Source organism: Nesoenas mayeri, assembly GCF_963082525.1.
Source record: "Nesoenas mayeri genome assembly, chromosome: 7".
NCBI lineage: Eukaryota > Metazoa > Chordata > Aves > Columbiformes > Columbidae > Nesoenas > Nesoenas mayeri.
In genome coordinates, this window is record NC_137551.1 from 21,514,151 (window position 1) to 21,536,769 (window position 22,619).

At 40.4% G+C, this 22,619-nt stretch overlaps 1 protein-coding gene across 1 annotated transcript; it reads left to right on the top strand.

The window, feature by feature from the left end:
* Positions 1-437: 437 nt before the first annotated feature.
* Positions 438-21,653, top strand: TMEM273 (transmembrane protein 273; the record flags this gene model as incomplete). The annotated part of the gene is made up of 6 exons (XM_080348229.1): positions 438-882; positions 6,168-6,218; positions 7,039-7,149; positions 9,186-9,210; positions 20,762-20,884; positions 21,608-21,653. Exons 1-6 carry the CDS (start codon positions 828-830, stop codon positions 21,651-21,653), a joined length of 411 nt encoding a protein of 136 aa, XP_080204355.1. The 5' UTR covers positions 438-827.
* Between the last annotated feature and the right edge of the window lie 966 nt (positions 21,654-22,619).

The following is a 22,619-nucleotide window of genomic DNA, read 5'->3' on the forward strand; positions in this document are numbered from 1 at the left end:
TTGGAGTATATAAGCATCTACGTGAGGTGAAGATAACAGACAGCAAAGGACTAACCTAAAGCAGAAAGGTACATCAAGAGTCAAGGGATAAAAGCAATACAGGGATCCTCCAGAGACCTCTGCTGCAAAAAAAATTAGGCACATATTCTTATGCCCTCCATCTCTGAAGGATGAAGCTGAAATGAGCTGAGAGGAATGGGTTCACTCAGCAAAAAGCAATAATATTTACTTGTATATTTTGCAGTCATTCAGTTTTGGAACACGTTAACCTGTTTGAAAAGATGATTTTTCCTGAAGAATAGAAAAATTTGTTTTTTCACTGTGATTCAAAGAATAAGTTTGCCTCCTATCAGAAGCATCATCTGGCAGTAAGTTCCTGCTTTCTAGTTCCTACTATGTCAAGACATTTTTCTTAGGTAGGAGTTCCTTTCCAGGAACTGGCTTGCAATGGTTTTTCAGCTACGGTCAGTTTCTTCCACTCTGCTCCTGAAAAAGCTAATTATGAAAGGAAAATGTAAAAATAAATGTTAGCATTTGAAGATCCCTTAGAGAGCAAAACAGCTATGCTATGCTGTAACTGTTGGCAGTCCACCTTCTCTACAGAACATTTTCAAGCAGGGAGTTTATTTAGGTATTGAACTTAAACCCCAACAAGGGAACTTCTGTTTGTGTATGTAACTACCCAGGATGTGACTGTAGTTTCCCAACGTAGTCACATGATCTGCTTTAGCTTTTTTTTTTTTTTTTCTTTTTAAAAATAAAAGACACTCCAGAAGGGCTAAATTAGAAGAAATTTGGTGAAACCACACTGGTGTCAGAAGTTCACAATGACATTGCAAACAAGCTGGATATCAGTCCTAATGGCATTTCTTCTTCTATTACGTAAGTCATCTATCACATTTCTTTTCCATCTTTTCTGAGAGCTACTTTTTTCCAGAGCTTAGTGGCGTTATTTATTTATTTCCCAGTTTGATTGTATGTACGCTGTTTAAAACTTTGTTTAGAACTTTGTTCCTTTTAAAAAGAACATTCACTGAGACAGTGGGGTATTTTGTTGAGTTTTCTAGCAAACACCTCCTAAACTGAGTGCTAAGGGGTCAGCTGTGCACAATCCAGAAGACATCATGAAGTTAAATACCTGCATCTTTGCAGATGTGATGGCAGACTGCTGAGCGTCCTGTTTCGCACTGTATAGAAAACAGAACTTCAGTGGAGTATAAGGAAAAAGTTGATCTGTGTGCACACTATTTGCAAGCTGCTTTTGATGTCTGTGACTCTCACAGGATGACTTTGATGCTCCTGACTCAGGCTGCTTCTCACATTTCCTCCCAGCCCAAAGCAGGGCTTTCTCATCCTCACAACTTGTCTTTTACTTCACAGTTACCTCCACTTTGTGCAGGGAAGAGGTGGGGCTCATGGATAGGAAGTGTCAGCGGGGTTCATATTAACATTGGGACTAATGGGGAGGATGGAACCAGCAGCAGCTACTAAGACAGAAGTTTATCTGGGTTACTGTGGTCTCTGAGAGGTTCAGTAAGGGGGCAGACACCCTCTGGTGGCAAAAACCTCATCTTTATCTGACAAACACTCCCTGCACTACCCTGCTTCATGCAGAAATTAATCGAAAATCATCATCTGCCCTTGGGGAATCCCACAAGGGCAGCTGGTCCCACCTGAGGCATGCAGACTGCTGATCCAGCTTGCATCTACTGGATATCTGCTTCTGCCTTGGATTCTGCAAGTAAAGCTATCCATACATCTACAACAGTGCTATATCCTCTTGCAGCTCCTCTCAGAGTATGCATAAGAATTTGTCACTCTCACTGTCCTTTTTTGTTGGCCCTTCAAGCCATCTGCACCTTTCTATAGAGACTTCCAAGAGTCCAGAGGAAGAACATGGATAACCAGTCATTCTTACAGATGTGAAGTCAGCAGTGGCTGCTATCTAGTTACTGACTAGTTATTACTCAGCAGTTAAATGGCACAAGTCCCATTAATACAGTATCACTTGCTTATAGTGTAGAGATGCAGACTCAAGAGCAGCAAGACATGTTCCACAGCAAAAAAAGACTTTACGATAGATACAAGGAAAATGCATTAACCTGCCTCCAAGTGTCATAAGGAAAGGTGTAGGCGATGGACAATCTATAGGCCTTGGAGAAGGGGTGCCTGGATAGGACCAGAGCTCAAAAAATTCCTCTTGTCAAGTAGAAGTGACTCCTGTCCTCATTTATTACTACAAAGAAGGATTTTGCCTCTAATTTGAAGTCTGAGGAAAGACCCCATTTGTCTGGATGCCAATAGTGTCTATCTTATTAAATTCATATGTAACTGGAAACTTTGCTACACTAATACTAGACAATATTTTTGCGTGGGTTTCTCTTTTTTGTTTGTTTGTTTGGTTTGGTTTGTTTTTAATAATGGCTTTCAGGAATAGTTACCAGTAGAATCATTGCCTGTAAATGCTTAGTTGTCATGGGCATTCTTTATTTGACTCTAGAGTTGCTCAGATACCCCTGTGAGCCATTCCTTTTTTTCTACCCTATCTCTGGATTTCCCAGATGTTTGCTTCATTTCCCATTTGCTGCCCCAAAGGTGAATGGCACTTAACCTCTGGCTACTTCATTGCCACAAGACGAACCACTATCTGCTGCAATGAGAAGGGGAAACCTGAGATGTGGGAGGGAGAAGAAAGTCACATGGAAGCAGGAGGCAAGGGAAGGAAAGGGACTGAGGCAAGTGCTGTGCACTGAGGAAGAAAAGGCACATATTGCTGTTTATCACTGCAGGTTATGGCCGTGAGTTCTTCACAATATCTCATAAGATGGGGAAAGCGAGCTATTCCTGATCCCTGGTCTTATGTCCAAATTGCATCCTGCACCACTTTCCTCATCGCACTGACCTATGGGCAAGGCACCGTGTGAGCACAGTTATGTAGCAGAGGACACAGGGGAACAGGACGTCCCTCGATGTGGCTCAGAAGCTGTTTTCTGCTCAGCCCAGCTCTGTACACAGCACGTCTGAGGAGGGCTAAGCCTGCCCAGAGGTACAGTGAGATCACAGACTGGGGCTCCCAGCCCACTCAGCCTGGCGTATTGATTTGCAGGTCTATCAGCTGCTCAGTATCTGTCCCTTGGGGGAGGTAACCACACTGGCAGAGGACTGTGACAAGCAGCCAGAACCAAAAGCTTCCTCAGCCGCTGAGCCCTGTTCTTCAGGCCGGCTGCTGCAGCAGATTTCACACTTACTCTTTCTCCGTCACCTCCCACCTCTAATGCAAGACCTGTCTAGCCTGCAAATTTATCTCCAGACTCTCTGCCAACAACACACACACACACAAAACCGTTCCCCCACCAGTGGGAGGGAGGTACAGCCCATGCCTCTCACCAGCCTCCCACTGCTGCTGAGGCCAGGGGGGCACATCTGTTACAGCTGCGCACTGCATCTGAATCCGGCACACAGGAGAGGTGACAAAGCACCACCAGTTGCTTCAAGACCCTTAGAAAAATTATTCATAAGTCACTCAAGTATAGATATCAAAGTCATTTTCAAGGCTGCTCCACCCAAAAGCAAACATTCTTTCTCCAAGTCCAGAGGGTTTGTTCAAGACATGGGAGTTAGTCTAAACCCAGTATAGAGAAAGAAGTGGTGAGAAAGCCAGCACTGGGACTGGAGTGCTGCAGAATTTGAGGTGCCATTTCACACTCCTTTGTATCAGGAGATTTGTATGCAACCCCAAAAGATCTGAACCGAAGACAGGATCTAGGTCAAACAGTGACACGTGTGTGGTCAGTTCACTTCCTTCCAGCTGAGGAGAAACAGAGACAAACAGAAGCTGGCTATCTAACACAGTCCTCAAAAGCAATCGGTATTTAAGCAGCATCCAGTAAATGATATTAAACCTTAATTAAAACCATGTTGAAAGTATGAATTGAAAATGTTCTCTCTAGTCCTGTGGGTTTTCAGAGATTTCCCTCCCTTTTTAAAAAGAAACTAATAATTTAATCTTAATATATTAAACTGACCTACATAAAATATTCCATGTAAAATATTATTTCTGCCATAAAACACATATTCTGTCATTGGTTTAATTCCATTAGAAAGCATACATTAGGGTCTATGTATTATGATCATCAGGATAATAAAAGTAATACAATACCACTTTTATTACGTTTGAATTTAAAACATTCTTCATACGAGCACAAAATAATTAAGGAGATGGAAGAAAGGTGGGTTTTTTTAATTTACAATGAAATAAATTCACAGGCAAGAGCAAAGAGATTGGTTTTTAATCTGGAAAATCAGGAGCTATGCTTTTTATACCCACTATGTAATCTTAGACATTTTTTTTTTTAATCCTTTAATTTGTAGCTTTTACTTTGGTAATTTAGAATAGCCAGGTTTGTGTTCTTATCTACAACTGGATTGCACACACATCCCAACTCCCTCCTCTGAGTGTCATGGAGTTTTTGAAGAGAAAACATTTCTGCTTTTATAAAATAAGTTTCCAGACATTTTAATTATGAAGAAAAGTTTGTCAAAAAAGGATTTTCAGATCAGAATTATAGCTCCCAAAATACATTTCCTTTAAAACTCAAGATTTTTTTAAGTTCATCTCCAGATTTTTGAAGCTTGGTTCATAATTTATGAAAAAAATGGGATTAGGAGTGCAGTTGAGACCAGGAAATAAAAACAAATCTGTTATGAGCTACCCAATATATCAGATTTTTCTGACACAACCATGAAAGCCCCAGAGTGCACACTCAGCTCAACAGAAAGTTGCAGCCATCTGAAAAACAGACAGAAGATGGATTTCTGTAAAGGTACCAAAATGACTGGTTTTGCAGTGGAAGGACTATGCCTGAAGTTTAAAAGCAATAATATTCTAGCATTCATTTTACTGGACAAGAAATGAAAGCACAGCCCCCAAAACCTCGACAAGACAGAATTATTTCTCCAGAAGAAGTGGAGGAGAGACAGGAGAGGTAAGATGGGACTTATAATGTTGGACACTTTAGCAGTAGGAAAACTGGGTGCATTTAAGACCTTAAAATCCTACTTGAGCTTTAGTCAATAACCCCCCACTGCCTGTGAAAAGACAATGACGTGTGCAAAACAGCTGTGCTCCCACAAAGTCTCATAGATACTGTCGCCCAGGCAGCCGATTGCCAAAGAATAGTAGCTGAAGGAGAGGACTTCACCTTCTGCCTGAAGCATGTGCAGGAGGCAGAAATTTCATATCATGCTTTTTTTAAAATGCAGGAGCCATACCTGCCTTTAAAATCTTCTCATGCTCAAGGCACCTCATGCGGTTATACATCAGTTATGTCATCTGGAGCTATGTGAAAAGTGGAAATATCCTTGCAAATCCATCACCAAAAAAACCCCAGCATTTGAGCATATATTTTTAGCAATTTTGTACAATAAGCAAGCAGCATTAAAACTAAAGATGACTCCTCTCCTTTTTCTTGACATTTCTTGTTGTTGTTTGGAAAATTTTGAATATGCTACCTTCAGAAGGTATGTGGGAATTAATTGCTTTCTTAAAAGACGCTACATTCTGGGGACCTGCATGCTCTGAGCATCAGGCAGCTGAGCTCAGTGTATTTATAGAAAAGGGAAGGGCCAGGAGGGTGTCCTTTTGATGAACAGGGAACTTGCTGTGGGAGTCTCTGAAAAAGTGACTTCCAGCCTGTAATGTTTTCTTGCAAAAGGCAAAGACTCTTCTCTTCCATCAATGTCACATTTTGAAGACTACAGACAGAATCGGGATGTGTGTTTTCTGGAGAGGGTGCTGAGGTGTGCCATATCCTCTCCTATTAGTGTGCCTTATAATCTTTATTGCATTTGCAACTTTTTCATTGATTTATAGCAATTCCTCTTGCTTACAGCTCACAGGCTTGCAGTGAGGAATCTCTAGAATGGAAACAACTGAAAGTTTTAAAATCATAGTTTCCATTCGGTCCAAAGCCTGGCACATAGTGGCCATTCCTAGACTGTCCTCATTAACTTGACTGATAATACTTCACTATTCCAGGAAGCCTTAAATCCTTTCTTATGCTTTACCAGCATCAACCATTCCCTTGGAAACAGCCAGATACAGCATTCTCCTTTAATATAGAACATTCTCCCTGGTGTCCTAATAGGCTAAAATATTTCCGTTCCAGATTTTTGGAGAGCAAAGGTCTATGCTTCTGGAAACCCAGAGGAGGAAATAGGTGAGTTCATGACGAGATTTTTGCTTCTAGACTGGAAGTTAGGGGCAAAGCAAATATAACATAAATGAATGTTCTTAAAAAAGTGTGCATACTTTTGGCGTGTAGAAGATAATAGTCTGTTTGTTTGTACTTTGCCTAACACAAGAGTTCCGCCATGTGACTGGGACTATTAAATTACTTCTAAGTAAATGCAATGAGCACAGGGAGGACAGAGCCTGGAACACAGATACCCTCCTGTCTGACTGACAAAGATAGACCCTTACGTACACATAGTAATGCAAATCACAATCTGGTTCACAGTTTACACTTTAAAATTCTCCTGCATTCTCCCAGCAAAGCCTTACAGGCAGATTAGTCAAGCAGGGCAGCAGGCTGGGGACTGGGTGGGGATGAAGCTGTGTATGTGCAGCTGTGGGAAGCAGGGATAAGAGTTTGGCAGGATGCAGAATAGTGAGGGAGTGGGTATGGGAAATTTCACTTTGGAGGAAAAGTTAGAGATTTAGTTCTAGAACTCAGCTGAGACCTGTACACAGAAGCTAAACTTGCTCTTTATCATAAAATGGCACTGAGGCCCTTAGCCATGGGTTCTCATGGTTTCGTCATGTGTGGGGTGTTGGGAGTAGTCTAGTATGTGACTCTTCTCACCTGCTCTGTCTCAGCATTATTAGGCCCTTCTGAAGAATAAATATGAAGACTGTTTTTTTTTTTTAAGCAGGGTATATTTTTAACTTTGGAAACTTTGCGTTACCACATTTGAAACACAGAGCTGTGTTTACCACTTAATGGTGTACACTCACTGGTTTGTTTTAAATTTTTGCAGATCTCACATATGTTATTATTGGAGTTACTCTGGGAACATTTCTAGCAATCTGTTTTGTAGCAGTAATAATCTGCATGATCAAAAAACAAATGCTTGACAATGTCTTTGGAGGTAAGAAAAAATACTCCTGCTTTCTTATCCAGAGATCTAGATCTCCTTAAATTCTGATACAGCAGATTTGAGCTTCAGTGTTAGCAATTGTGTACATATGACAGCTCTGGTTTTCCTTTGAAGAACTATTTTTAAAGTGTCGGAAGTGTTGGAGCCCCTAGAACTGTATATTCCCGTTTCACTCTAACCAGCTCTCTCCTGAGCCTTACAAGAGAAACAGAATTTACTTCAGCTTACTGCCTGGCTATCCTTTTGAATAATTAATTTTTAAAACAAAATTCTGCCTATTCAGTGTAAGTTAAACAGCTCATTGAATCTGCAGGATGGGCAGGAGGTTCGTTCACACTTCCTAGCCAAAATTACTATTTATTTCACTGATTCTGGACTACTTCTTTAAGTGCAACTGTCTGACTGCTAGATATGAAGTTTCAATCAGAGTACATAATAAAAACTCCCTATAACTTTTCCAATGTGATTAGTTTTCAGGATGCCACAGGAAAGCACGTTTTTAATCTGAAAGAGGCAAAAGTTCAGTAGACAGACGTTAGTGACAGGTAGCATTTGCCCCATAGACCTGTCCAGAGGCAATGCTAGTTTGTGGCCATCCATCCTCTGCACAGAGCTTCTCCTGCCTGACAGGACTCCAAAGTCCTTCACAGAACACTGCACAGAAAATATTGTGATGATTTCTTCCACTGCTGAAATACAATTGTTGTCTGTGGAATGAGAAAACAGCCCACAGTAACACTAAACTGCAGTTAAGAGCTAGAAATAAAAAAGCACAGTAAATGCAATAATATCAGACAGGGGCAAATAAAGAAATGCAAAGTACTAACAATTTGACTGGAACATCAGTGTAAGATGGGTTTTTTTGCAAAAAAAAGAGTCCTGGGACTTTGCAAAGACAATCCTTTGCAACCTAAGTTTTTCTTGTCAAGAGAGGTCTATACTCTTAGTAGCACATGAAAATTTGGCTTGGAAGGAAACCACAGCAGAAATTGAAGTAGTGAGGCAATCTCATGGAATATGTCAGGAAATGATCCTTACTGAAATAATTGCTCTGTATGGCATCTCCATGCTGAATTTTAAAAAGGACCTATGCAGTTCTGGTTGCTTACAGAGTGCCAGCTCTCACAGTCCATTTTTAAAAACAAAGAAATTCTCACAAATGTGACCAGTTTCTAGCCTGAAAATAAGCCAGACATTATATAAGGAAAATGAAATGAGAGGAGTTAGTCATGTTGCTACAGCTCAGGACTGGGAGCTGCTTGTCCATCTATCGTATCCGGAACTGCTTGTTTCTGTGGCCAGACCTCTGCATTAACCTGCATGCAACAAATGAGAGCTGACTCGTCAGCATCCAGACCTGTCTAACCCTACTAATTCAGCAGTGCACCATGACACATCGCTTCAACAGTGGTCACAAACTCTCACTTAGTAAAAGGAGAGAAGAGGTCTTAACCATTAAGTTTGGAGTGAAGTAAACTGAGTAATCTGGGCCCACTACTGTTCTGTGAGCTCAACCAATCAGTCATGACCTGACCCCATCCTATTGACAGTAAACACCAGTCTTTTAAAGGGTAATTTTGCAGACTCCTCACCTACCCCACAAGGAAACAAATGACAATGTAATGCCACTTCCTGAAAGACAAAGGGTTGGATGCTTTTGTTAGTAGCACTACACAGAACTCCTAAAGGGAAACTACTTCCGTTCTCACCAGGCATCTGGCCTCAAAGTTGTTTCTCATGATGCTCTGCGAATGTGCTGTAATCAAACTCACAAGAGCCAAAATATTAGCAAAGATACAGCTCGGAGAAAACTGACAGGATATATTCCAGATGAAAGAACCAAGAAAGGCTTTAGAAAGGTTACATGACACTACTACTATCACAGAGTTTTGCCTTGGAAAGGATGGCTGTATTTTTACTAGCAGTAATTACATTATCCTGATTGCATTCGCACAACTTCTGAACAGCTCTATCACCACTCTGTTCCTGGTTCCCTAACTAACCACGTTTTCCTGTTCTCTCTTTAGAGTCAGATGGAAAAATGGATAGAAGGTAAGAGTCATTGTCCCTTGTGTTTTCTGAGGTGTTGTGATACACAAACTGCAATATTTAACTCCTCTCTCTATGCATAATGCTTCCCTACAATTGTGATTTGAATACTATCACGTAACACACAAACTTCTAGAGGACCATGATACACAGCACATCTAGGGAATCTGCATGGAAAAAGGACATTATTTGTAACAGATTTTTGACATTTCTGAAATAAGAGAGAAATTCCAGCAGACTGAGATTCTTTTTAAAAGGAAAATATTTCAAACAATTGATTAAGCTTTTTTTAAAAAAATATTTTAGTTTGTACTACATATTATAATAGCAAACACATTTTTTAAAAGGAGCATTTTTAAAGGAACGAAATCCAAAAGCCTTGTTTCAAAAGTGCAGAAGTTGGATGTTCTTTGACATTGCTAGAACTATTCCATACTTTCTCTGAAACAAAGCTTTTATTATCTTGTCATACAGTCACAAGCCCTTCAGATTTAAAAAAACAAATGATAATAGGAAAAAAAAAAAAAGTATGTAAACTAAGGTAAATAGATTCATCAAAAGTTTCCCAGTTAGTATGTCTGAACCTCAGTTCTGAGAACTTCCTTCACCCCAGGCTCTTACAGGTCAAAGCCATGCAGTGATCATTCCTGCTGGAAGGGATGCATTTCTGCCCTTCACCCTCCTCCTCTTTACTGAGAAACAGTAAGATCATTTTAGATTTTGAGCACCTGACAGGTTCACAGGCAGAAGAGGTAGTGCTAGACTGCCACTCTGCATCTCCTCCAAGGACAGGAGATGTGTGGGAGCAGAGACACTGGCCTGCAAGTTGTCTGTTGGCTCAGGACAATCTACAGTGTGGACACTATTTTGTGCCCCTTTGAGACATATTATAAGTGGCTAAAAAACCCCAAACATTAATTAATCAGAATTCTCATAAACTGGAGGCAACAGCTGTACTCAATGACCTAAGAAATGGCTTTTGGCCTCTCTCAGAGAGCCAGATAGAAGCACGTCCTCATCACAGTTGTTCATTATAAAGAGAGCACAGCATATGTAAACACTCAGTTGAAGATGAAAGGAAGGGCACCCTTTGCAGCAAGTACTTCAACGTTTTGCCTGTCCAGCAGAGAAGGGCCCCAACTGTGGAACATCTGTTATTTTTCCAGGGATACACTTCCAGAGCCTAAGACAGCTCACTGTCATAACATGTTTCATTCCTAGTAATGCGGTATTCTCTTACAATACACTCACAATTTATGTGTATTAATCTAAAATAGATTAGGACTACTATATGGCCAGAAGAACAAACATGGAATACCTGGTAAACTTTCTGGTGTGTTAAGGACAGTATAGACAAAGCAATGAAAGGGAAGGGTATGAAAAAGAGCTACAGTGAAACAGAAAAGCCAGAGACCAGAGTCAAGAGAAACGGGAACAAAGAGAGGAGAGGGCTAAAGACAAGAAGAGACACAGAAGGCAGTGAATTTACTGCCTGGATGAAATTCAGATGGCGTGATCTATGAACTGCTCCATTGGACTTTTCAACCCTCCACCCCGCTTGCTGTTTATTATGTGCAATATTTTCCTTCAGAGACAGTTTGAATATCAATCATATCATCATCTGATCTTTCTAAGGGAAATGAATGACTTTGTCATGACAGCAAAATTTAACATCTTTAATGATGACCTTACATTAACCCCTTTGATGATTCTTTGTCCCAGTCTACAGGAATTTGATCAAAGGTAGAGTGAAGTTCCCAGTTTCATGTCAAAATTCTGGTCTTAAGGCTGGAAATATGACACAATACACAAACTCATTGCCTTAGAGACACTGACCAGTGAAAGAAGCTGTAATTCCACAATATTTGGGGGCAAAACTAGGTATGTTAAAGATTACTTTTTTTGGTTAAGTAGAAAACAACTATAAATCCACCATTGCTTCTTGATCAGTTGTACTTTTCAGTTCTACTGTGGCAGTGAGTAATTTACTAACAAATCTTTGTTCTCATTTTACTTCAGGGCATCTATGTATTACTCCTTGGTGGCTCATTAGGGAATTCTATAATGCAATTTTTAATCTGAGGAAGCAGTATAGCATTCTAGTGGTCTTGAGGAAATATTTGGCAGTAAAAATACTACCAGATCCATAGCAAACATTTTAAAATGTCCCTATTAACTAATCCTTAGTAGGATTAGTGAAATTCAGATAACCCTGAGATAGCACCAATTTTTAGTAAGGAAATATATAAGGCTTCTTTTTTTTTAAACAAATCTATACTTTGACACCTCAGATGGTTGATTCAGGACTAACTTTGTTGTGTTTGCACCATCATTCTGCAACCCAAGTAATCTACTCACAGGAAAGCAAATGGAAATACAGCGTACAGGATGCAATGTACTTTTTCATCTTTTCTCTTAACCTTCTTCAGGGCAGGGCCTTTCCAGATGGCAGAGTTTGTGCTGACATGTTAAACTGGCTTGTACCTAATGGGAATATCTTAAAAGTTGGAACTGGACTTTAGTAGCACGAGTAATGTCTGGAGTATGTGGTAACCTTCCAAAGGACTCTTATCTATGTTGGTATCTCTTTGTTGTAGGACCAAAATTGACCCAAAGAACACAGTTATATGCCATGTTTTGGATCCCTACATTCTTCATCTAACTTGGACGTTCATTTTAATCTGATTTATTTTTCCCTACAGGTTATAGGGATAGTTTCCCATTTATTCTCGTCACCAGGGACACATGATAATTAGGTCTAAACTGATTGTAACTACCTGCTTCAGTTCCCTGGGCATTCTAATTCATGGCATTTTTAGGTCAGTGGCTAGTCCTGGAAAACTTTTTGATAAAGTGAAGTTCATTATACGAAATGACCTGGTTCTAGATTTACTCCAGCCAACTATACAGCCATCTTGAATCCCTCAGGTATACAGCCAACTTGAATATCTTAGTGATAATCAAGATATCACCCCTTTAGGATCACAGAGAGCTAACATATTCTGCAGATAATTTCAGTTTCTGCTTGACCGGTGACGATTATTAGCATTTGTTCAGGGAAAAAGCCCTTAATCCCACTGATAAGAGTAGTCACTGCATTCACCTCCAGCCAAATTTTGTTTTAGACTTCACATCATTATTCCCACAAGTATCTCAGGCCTTTCAATAATTTCTCTCCCTAGCTGGGACAAATGCTGTGTGGGTGTCACGCAGCACAGGGCCATCATAGTTGATGGAGCTGCTCAGCCTCGATGCTGAGTATCTTCTTTTGTGCTGGAACTCTGACCAGCTGTTACTGAACCTAACCCACACATTGGAAGAATGGGTTTCCACTAAAATCAGGAAGCATCCCGATGTGTCCCTTTTGGTGCTTCCCCAAACACTTAAACCAGAAGTGTTTCTGCATCCACATAGAACTGACAGCTCATTGTGAAATAATTAACAACATTTACCACTTTATTAAGTCAGGTATATAATACTAAGATTTAAACAATCAATTCACAATGTGATGCCCTTAAACTCAATGGGATATTTACTAACACTTGAGAAGAGAAAAAGGCTCAAGGCAAGCTGCTGTCAGCTAGAAAAACAGGAATTCAGATGTCATCTGACAATTATTTAATGTCCTATTTTTAAATTAATAGCTCACGTCAGTTTCAAATGCCATCTTGGTGTAGCTTGGTAAATTATAATGCCTAAAATTTCATGCAAGTTTAATGTATTAATAAAAATGTCTGGGCACATTTAATGTTAGCAATATTTTGAGTTAACTACAGTGCATAGCAGACAGATTTATTTTGACAGAAGGAGACAAAGAAAGAGGCATACGGACACAAGGAGAAGGATGGACAGAGAATGTTTACTAAAAAGGCAAAGGTATATATTTTAAACCTGTTGCAATAGCAAAAAGGAATCTGTTGCCTCAACATGTTCTGGGCAACAGAAAACACCAAAATTCCCCATGCCATTCACAGAGGTTCTACAGGCCTCCATGTAGGTCACTCAGCAGGACATCAGATTTTAAATGCAATACACAAGTCATTCTGATGTTTAGTGGAGGAGGGACTTGGGAGTTGCTCACACCATGTGCCAAGCTTATCAGTGATTTTCTTTTGCTATCCAAAGCAGCATCTAAGTGTTCTTTTGTATTTTCCCACTTCACTACTTCTAAGAGAATGACTTCTCCTTCTTTTGCGAGACTATGGTTGCAAAACACAAGGTACTCTTGAGAATTACATCGTTCCTTATGTGAGTGGAGAGGGGCTTGGAATGTCATTGAATTTTATAAGCCTGCAGTCTTCCCATTGTCTCAAAACAGTGCCATGGATTAGACAGGAAGTGAAATCATCCACTCAGAAAATAAAAACATCAGAGATGGATGGCTCAGCATAGACTAGGTCTGAGCAATCATACGCAAGTTTGAATGTGGAGCTGCAGTTTCTTCCAACTAGCAGAACTGTTTCAGCCTAAACATTTGACTTAAGTACCTTTCTCCTACCATTTTGTCATATTTGGGTCTGTAGCCAGCTGCACTAACAGGCAGAAATACTGAACATAAGAGGACCTGATTGAACAATTTCAGATCCTTTGAATAGGTTTAGAGTCAGAGAGAAAGAAATCCTCCTTTATTTTGAGAGAACAGTTCTTATTTTTCTTCTGATCTAAATAGTACAAATTGGTCTGTAATACTGTGAATTGCAAAATGCATCAGTTACCAAAGAGGAAGCCAATCAAGTAGGTATGAGTCATATCACTGATACTATCAGCTGCAAATAAGAGAGACAACCTGTATAATCACTGGACTCTGAGCTCACAAATAAACTTCACCAAAGACGTAATTTTGATGCTAGGGTACTTGACAAAGCCACAAATGTGAGTCCCTTGGAAAATGGCCCCCAAATTTACAAATCAAAATGCATAAGTAATTACACATTGAAAGAAAAGAGACCTTGGCCTTGCCTGAATGTGTCACTGGAAGAGTGGTGCACAAGAAAAAAGGATCAAGATCTGGAGCACAGTTTGTACAGGATGCTGGGCATCAAAATGCGTTACAGCAACTCAGACACTGCATCAGCTATTCACACGTAACACTACACATTCAGGCTGCAGCCGGGCAGCAATACTGTCTTAGCCACTCTGCTATCCATTGAAAACATACCTGCTTAAGATGTAAGCACATACTGCTGCTTTACTATAGGCAAGTCCAATGGTGAAAATACTTGAAATAGCATGATGCTAAAAAATAAAACTGCAAAGGAATTATCTTTATCCAGTTCCTAATTAAAGTAACTAGATGCCTTCTCCACAAGACATTTTTATACAAAGAGAGCAGGAAACAGGGACTGGTACAGGCTGTTTTAAGCCATACTACAGCAACTTTTGTGAATTTTAATTACTTTTCAATGATGTAATTCCCTCCTGTGGAAATACATCAGCCTTGGAGACAGAGGTTTTCCTTGCAATGATCTGACTTTAAGAGGACATATTTTCCAGTAGTAAGGTGTCTCACTTCTCTGTCTGGAGATACCTGGAATAAGGCTAGTTCATTCACTACATTTCATTCAAGCTGTGGCCCTCATGCTAAGACTCCCATTAAGAAGTTAACATAAGATTTATTCTGACATCTTCACTGAGGGAGATTAAAACAGTGACTCATTACATTGAATATGTGACCACTGAATTGTCTGTCACTACAAAACACTAACAAACTTTGTCAACTGCAAATGGATATGAAGAAGAAAAGGTATTAACAACAAGACAAACTTAAGACTATGAGGAGATGTTCAGTTTAAGCAAAAAATGTATATTTCTCACCATTTTAAGTTAGTTCAGACACAGGTCTTACATCTTGGAGTCACTATTTCAGGGCCTCTTACACATTTTCCTAGGTATAAATCCATGTCTGTCATGTGCCCTTAGGCAATGAGCACTATAGCATCCCATCTTTACCTGAAGAGTCACAGTCTCCACTTTCCAAGTTTCCTATTGCTTAAACATGTTTCCTCAGGTGCTTCCAGCTGTCTCTCAACATTCTCATTCATCTAACACATGGGATGCAAGCAAGAAATGCAGGCATAGGAAAGGAATTTGTTAAGCAGAGTCACCAATATTCTGAGGAATCCATTGCGATATTACCAGTCTCACCAGAACAGCAAGTGTTGATATGGAATGGTTTGAAAACCATTTGCTTAGCCTTTCATACAGAGTCCCAGCTGCTCAGTTTATTCTCAGTCTGACCTTCAGATACGTAACAATGAAGAATCCTTATTTTCAAAAAATGCCTTCTCCTTTAATTGCAATGCAGGGTGTTTCAAAAAGATGATCCAGTTTCACAGATATAGTGATTTCAAATTTGGTCCATCTTTTTGAAACACCCTGTATATGACTTTGCCTGCTATTCACTCAAACTTCAACTCAGACTGCAAACTCACCTCACCAGCCTTACAAAATAAAACAAAAAACAAGCGAGCCCAAAAAACACAAACCAAACCAACAAAAACAACAACAAAACCAAACACAAACCAACCAACCAAACCCACAAACAAACAAAACCCAAACAAACAAAACAAAACTGAAAAAAACCTAGTGACTTATGAAATGGAAAAGTTATCAGAAGCCATTCAAAACTCTTGGCACTGGATGGGTCTCTCGGGGCAGTCCTTCCTGAGGTGTCTCATGTTTCTGCATTAGCAGAACAGTGCCTGGAACAAACCAAATCCTCCAAGATACTTTTCAACACCAAATATAAAAAACAAGAGCTGCAGCTGTCAACAACCAGAGCTGCCAGACAGCCACTCGGCAGACGGCGGCTCACACTGCAGCGCGGATGGGCCTCCCTGGAACAACAATCCTTTCATTTATTCGCACAAAAACCACCCCTGTGAAACTGCCTCAGTCCACCAGTTGCCTCCCTTTCCCCACTCAGCTCAGTTTTGCCCTTGTGTGCAGCCATGACATTCCTGCCATAGATGGTCAGCATCCTCTTCTTGGATCTAAAGAAAATCAGTCATGAAGAGTCAGCAGAATCTTTGACACTTCTGGGGTCAAAGACTTGAACATTTTTCCTTAACATCCCTCAGCTGTATCCTGAGCTGTTCTTTCACCTGCCACTCTTTTTTCCATGCAGCCCTTCACAAGGTCTTTCATTCCGCCATCTAATACATTCCACAGACAATCCAAACATCAGGTCAACATAAAGTTTTCGTAAGTTATTAGAGGCTTACAAATAAGGAAAAACAGAGCCAGCAAAAGACACTTGGCCTCCTCTGTGATCTAAATAAGCCTTTCAAAATCAATCAAAAATTATTCCTCTGTGGTGTGCTTTGACCGCAGAGCCTCCCTCCATACTGCCACCATGGCCAAATATCCGTAGTGAACAACTATCAGGAGAATGGGAAGACAACTTGGAGGGCTACAGTCCTCTTAGGCAGAAGTGCATTTGCACTTCACTAAGGAGCAGATACCACCTGCATGAGATGAGTCTGGCCCTGCTAATATACCAGAGCAGGCCTGATTTCTTGCTCAGCATGGTAGACACTAGTGGCTTGCTGATTGAAAGCTGTATTTACTGCCTTAAGTTTGTTTTCTCAGTATGCATCCTGGGAACTAAGTTTAATGAATAATATTTTTTCAAGTGCACAAACTCCGTAATAATGCATTATAATAAAAATAAACTTAAGTATGAGCAGAGATGGCCTAAACAATTCCATGTGTGTTTGTGTAAATGTTAAAAAAAATGAGCAAATTATCTCAGCAGAAATGGCTGTCTTGACTCCTTGCACACACACATTTGCAGAAGCAAAATGTAAATATCCATTCTGTATTGAGGCAATGGTCACTAGTGACTAGAGCAATAAACTGACTCTTCTACCTGGTTCTGTCACTGCCCCATTTAGCTGAACTTGTTCTTCTGAACAACCTTGGACAAGTTACTTCAGCTCAGGTTACCTTTTCCATAAAATGAAATTAATCTTTATAACATACACTTCAAAACCAAGGACACTAAGCTTTACACTGTGCTGGGGACACCAGGCTTTTAAAAGCAGTACTAAGACACTCTGTAAGCACTTTCAGATTCTCAGTTCCTCTTAACACCATTCCTGAATAGAGGGAATATTTCAAATACAGGCACATATACACACAGAGTTTTATATATATAGTCACATATGTATAAGCCCAGACTGTTAGGGTGAGGTTAATTCATTAAACCCCTTTCCAGGATACAGCATACTTAACTGATGCCAGCCTCCAGCCTGACAGGCAGAGCCACACTTCTGGCTATTTTTTGCTCCTCCCTGCCCACTCTCCACATTCCCTGGGAGAGCATCTGGCCCAGGGTGCCTGTGCTCCCCTCAGATCTGGGGGCTGCATTTGCGGTTGACCTTTTCACAGTTGTCAAACAGGGAGGAATCCTTAGTCCTTCCTACCCCTCTGCACAACTGTTTGAGGCTAGTCTTGAATAGCTCTAAATCATTTGATTGTAAGAGTTGGTCCCAAACCTGCTGAGTTGGGAGAATACGTTCCTGGTAATATTCAGACACCTGTCAGAGGCAATTCCTTCCACAGCCGTCATGGTCTTTGCTGGCAAACTTGCTGGTGCCACTGATTCCAGCAATAAATGGGTAACTCTACCTTCCTGTGGAGCTGCTGCGAGTCTGGATTAAAAAAAATAATCAGAAATGCTTCTGGAAGAGTATCCTCATCACTGCTGTCAACAGAGACCCATGGTAACTCAAGCATTAGATGTCACCGAGCAGAGAGCCTCCTGCTCCCAGGCAGCACCTGCCTGCCATCCAGACTGAGTAGCCCTGTGTTGACTAGGGCTTGTCAGAGAGGTGACAACATGAGATTAGCTAGGAATGAAAGCTGCTGTCATAGCTAAAGGATGGCTCAAAACCAAACCAAAATAAAACAAAACCTCCTGACACAAGAGACTCAGAGTGCCACAGGTCTTAGCCAGAAAAGAACAGCATCAAATCAGAGCTCCAACATATTCCAGCTCACAGAATTTCCTGTATCCCATTGAATTTCTGGACAAGTTCACACTAAGCACATGAAAAAGGGATCACTAATTTCAGATTGAGTCCTAGGAGACTATTTTCAGTGACTTCTCAGAAAATAAGATTATTTATAGACCCTTCTTGATGATCATGTACATAGTTTACCAGATCATTTTATTTCAGTTCCCTGATTTCTTACTCTCCAAGAATTCTGCCTAGAAGGACCTTTAGTAGGTATCAGCAAAGCTAAGTTCATTTTTCTTGTGCTTATAACCACCCACCTCCATATTCCATGTTTACTTCACAGCCTGGTGTCAGAGAGAAAATAACAAGCTGAAAGAAATAAGTATCACACAAAGTGATGCTGATTCCTGCCTTGTAGGCTACAAATAGTTGGGGATCCATGGAGTATTTCTCATGGATTCACAGAAGGTTATGAGTTTAGATGCTTTCCATATGGGTTTAAATTGGTCTTAAAGACACTCTACAGAGGCCCATAGCTTCAATGGAAAATTTATACGGATTTGTAAATGGAAAAAGACAGAATACCAATGGCTGAAATCCTATCAAGTTATTTTTTGTGCCTTAAAAACAATGCCCAGCCTATTCCAAAATCAAATTTACTACATAGGTGTTGAAATACTTGCACTGGCATGGGATAGGTGGAGGAGGGGACTGGGAGCTGGAGACAAGTGCTATATAATAACTATTCCTTTAAGTGGAAATGCTGTTTTTAAAGCATTTGTAAACTGGTTCCTTTGAATGAGCTTCCATGATTCCCTGGAGGAAAGGGGGACCATCTCCAGAGACAGTCCTGCTCTGCTTCCCCCTCTATCCCAGCACAGCCACTCTTCTGGTCAGGCAATCACACATCTCCACTACCTCTGGCTCTGCCAAAATATCTGTACAGTATAACATAAAAATAATTTTCAGAGAGATCAGGCTGTTCAACGACATCTATCACAAAGAAAGTAGTGAAATATTCCAGCGGAGGTAGTGGGCAAGCCTGGAACATCTTTTCTTGCAGCAACTGGTATTGCCAGCAGTGGGAAGACCACCTGAGAGCATCATCAAGAAAGCCACTCTCTTTAGGTGACTTACTAATTGCATTGGGCTACATGGAGAAGAGCATTGGCCTCCCAACCAGTCTCTTTGCTCTTTTTGTATGCAGAGAATTGAGCCAGTTAGGATTAGGCTGCAGGCAGGCAATCACTTAGGAATGGCAAGAAAAGGCAATGCCCCTCCCAGCAGTTCCTGACACTTTCTCTGACACAGGCAGGGGAAGGGATCAAGTGAGCATCCCTCAACCTAATCCATTAGTGATTCACCCCAGTTAACTCAAATGACTTTGCACTGGCCTTGTTCTGCATTAATCTATTGTCATAGTCAGAAGAAGGCACAATTGTTGTTTTTAATAACTACAGTTCCAGACAGGCAGAAATGTGTGTAATTTAGTTCACATACTTAAATCTGTGTTATTTTGTGTGAAGAAATTTTGATAAGCTCATAAGTGCATCCTATATCAGATCCCCTGACTATGTTTTCTCCTTTCTGGGAAAGAGCTGCCACAAATTCTTTGAAATGAGCTGACAAATCTTGCTGCATAACAGTGGCATCTTGGGTAATCTCACAGCTGTGTCACTAAAAGAAATTCCTTGTGTCTGCAAAGTGCCAGACCAGTGCAGGCAAAGGAGGGCTGAGAAAACCCCCAGGTACCTCCAGTGTGGTCATCAGCCTGCAGACAAGCAGGCTGCCAGGCAGGTGCTGTCTAGGTGCTGGTGAACTTCCCTTCTTGCACTTCAGCAGACACCTTCTCTGGATGCCCCGGAAGCTCCCCGAGGACTGGGCAAAGCAGGCAGTATAGGAACTTAGCTGTGGAAAAGCTGCAGGACAGTGCAGGCACTGCCACCTTGTAGAGCTTTACTGACTCAATCCAGCCCCAAATTAGAGAAGGAAATCAGGGAAGAAATGGAGCAGAGTGGAAAAAGTCCCTCTGATTGCAGCTTATATATCCCTTGCCATATGGTTTCCTGTGGACTGTACACCCAGTTCAAACTACATAGATGAGAACCAGATCTTAACTCTTTCTTAAAGACACTAACAGTTAGTGCAGTGAATTTCACATGAACAGAAAATTTCAAGCACATCTTTCTAAAAGACATGTGTGACAAAGTTCCTCTCAGAGAAGGAAAAAAGACTGAGGCAAACTGCACGAAGCAAGTCCCTGCCAGCCACATCTCCAGTGAGTTCTTTCTTTAGCAAAGTCATCAGAAAACGTGTAAGTAGTATTGAAGGAAAAGGACTATGACGAATACCATTTCCCAGTGGAGTTATGAGATCTAATATAAACAAGTTGAGGGCTGCAAGGCAAGAGCTTATTTCCAAGTACTGACGCTAGATGGAGTAAAACTGAATGAAAGATTAAGAGCAGTGAAGAAAACAGGAAAAAAAGTTCCCGCATTTCCTCAGCTTCTAATGTGTCACTTATTTAAATGCTCATCTTTGATTACTGCTTTGAAAGTGAAAATTAATATCTCACTCTCTATATTTTGCAGGTCAAACATGGGATCGAGCCAGAACAGGTGTGTTCTGGGGGAAGGAGGGAGTCTGGTGGAGCAGGGGAGTGGGGTGGCAGTACCGGGCAGACACACAGAAGTTGTAAAGGCACATCCACCTAGGTAAAGGGAATGGTCGCATAGCATAAGAGCTGTGGGGTTACCCTGAGCTCCTAATGACAGGCCAGATCTGCCAGACACTCTGCATGGGCTAAGGCAAGTAATTTAACTGTCTTGTTCTCCAGCTTCCCAGCTGTATACCTGGAATGCCCTAACATAAGGCTGAGGCATACTGCAAGGCTGTCTGCCCTATGCAGCTGCAATGCAGCTGTCCCCACATTAGCAGGTACTCCAAGTAGTAAATAAACTCTTGTAATAATGCAGACACAATATGGATCCAGGAGCTGCTCAGATGCTCCCCACTCATGTGGCAAAGCAATACTGGGAAGCAGCCCAAATGACAATAATCCAGAGTCTGCAACATAGTGAGCAGTTCTCACAGTAGGATGATGCCCTAAAATGCATTGCTTGCTGCTAGTGGATTCCTGCCCAGCAGCGAGGATGGCATCTGGAAATCAACACAACAGCCAGAATCACACATTTGTTGTATTAATTCGCTTAGGAAAAACAGATATGACATGAAGAAACATTTAGGAAAATAAAATTTAAGTGGAAAGAAATTATTGAATGTAATTCTAGCAGTTCTATTAATAATTTTCTAGAATTTCTGTAACTTTTATCTGGATATCTCCCAGCTCAGAATTTACAATGATGCTATGGATCATCTCAGGCAAAAGCAAAGCTAGAAAGTTATTGTTAACCTGTGATTTTTTTTTTTTTTCCCAGAGATGACATCAATGTACAAGGAAAACAAAGTACAGATGATCAATAATCCTTTTGCAATCAACAGTTACTTGTCTGAGGATCAATAGAAGTCTCTTGTGCAAAGGCAGGAATCTCACCAATACCAATTCTTTTCTTTGTACTTTAATTGAGAGACTGATTGATTAATTACAGGAGGAGCTTATAATGCATGCTATCTTCAATCACCTGCACACAAAAAACCTGTAATCCCCAACAGCATGCATATGAAGGAAATGTATGAGGAAAATAAAATAGATGAGCTTGCTTGATTAATAGATTCTGTTTAGTCTGTGATAAGTATGTGGTTGATTTCAAAAAATCAATTAAAAGTAGGATAATCAAAAAGGTAGCAATACATTTCAGCAGCAGAATTTATGGTCATACCCATATTTCAAGTTAGGTAAGTAATAACTGAAGTAACTTTAAAAATCATTCATCTGAGTCTAAAATAAAGAAAGCTTCTCAAGTATTTCAGGAAATACCTGTTTTGCATTAATAACAAGACATTTCATTCACACTAGAGATGTTTTATGTTTTATTTTGTATTTTTTTTTCTTTAGGATGGATGTCTTTTGATTAACTGTAGATGCTAATACTAATTTCAGCCATTTTATATGAATTATGGCTATTTAAAACAAAAAGTCCTTTTAGAAATAATGTTTTCCATGTGTTGTTTTTAGAACATTGAAATGAAAACAGTTTTGTATACTCAAAAAAAGTTTCTGGACATCTGAAAGAAAACGTATCAACATTCTATAAACAAGTTAGTCTGACATTTCCAAAATTCACCCATCCCTATTTTTTTAGTATAAAACAATCACAGAATCACAGAATGGTTGGGGTTGGAAGGGATCTCTGGAGATCATCTAGTCCAACCCACCTGCTAATGAAGGTACCCCGAGAGAAGATTGCACAGGAATGTGTCCAGATGGGTCTTGAATGTCTCCAGAGAAGGAGACTCCACAGCCACTCTGGGCAGCCTGGTCCAGTTCTC